This window comes from Alligator sinensis, unplaced genomic scaffold (genome assembly GCF_000455745.1).
Source record: "Alligator sinensis unplaced genomic scaffold, ASM45574v1 scaffold108_1, whole genome shotgun sequence".
Classification (NCBI taxonomy): domain Eukaryota; kingdom Metazoa; phylum Chordata; order Crocodylia; family Alligatoridae; genus Alligator; species Alligator sinensis.
In genome coordinates, this window is record NW_005842110.1 from 751,057 (window position 1) to 751,541 (window position 485).

At 43.7% G+C, this 485-nt stretch overlaps 1 protein-coding gene across 1 annotated transcript in view; it reads left to right on the forward strand.

Moving 5' to 3' along the window:
* The window catches only part of DLL4 (delta like canonical Notch ligand 4), a 14,174-nt gene extending 13,689 nt beyond the window's left edge, over positions 1 to 485 (forward strand). Inside the window, exon 10 of the mRNA XM_025205312.1 lies at positions 425 to 485. Within this exon, the coding sequence (XP_025061097.1) occupies positions 425 to 430 (6 nt within the window). The 3' untranslated portion in view covers positions 431 to 485. The remainder of the gene's footprint in view (positions 1 to 424) is intronic.

Here is a 485-nt window from a genome sequence, read left to right on the forward strand (position 1 = left end):
GCTACAGCTCTGGCTCAGATTTAGGCTGAGGACAGATGTAGTAGTTACATTGTTTTAAAGCCAGAAGTGGAGCTCTGTCAAGGTTCAGATGAGTTTACTGTAACTGTCTTGTCTTATCTTTCTGCCCCTGTCCCGTGGTAAGTGAAGCTAAACCAGAATAACTTATCCCATGTTTTGTTCAGGGATAATTATTGCAGTTTTACCTTCACTTACTGTGGGATAGGAGCGAATGGATGGAATGTGGACGCCCAAGCGGTAAGCATCCTCTTCCCCCACCATCCCTTTAAAGCTGTCTGCCCATCGATGCCCTTCATCTTTGATTTGGAGGGGCCTGGCTTATGGTTTATTTGTTTTGTTTTAAATCTTCAGTACTCCACACAGTGTCTCCTTCTCATTCTCTTTTCATTATTTTGTTTCCTTGTAGGTATAAGGCTGAAGGCCAGCCCATTTGCACCTCAGATTATGCCAGTAGATGAACATTCCTG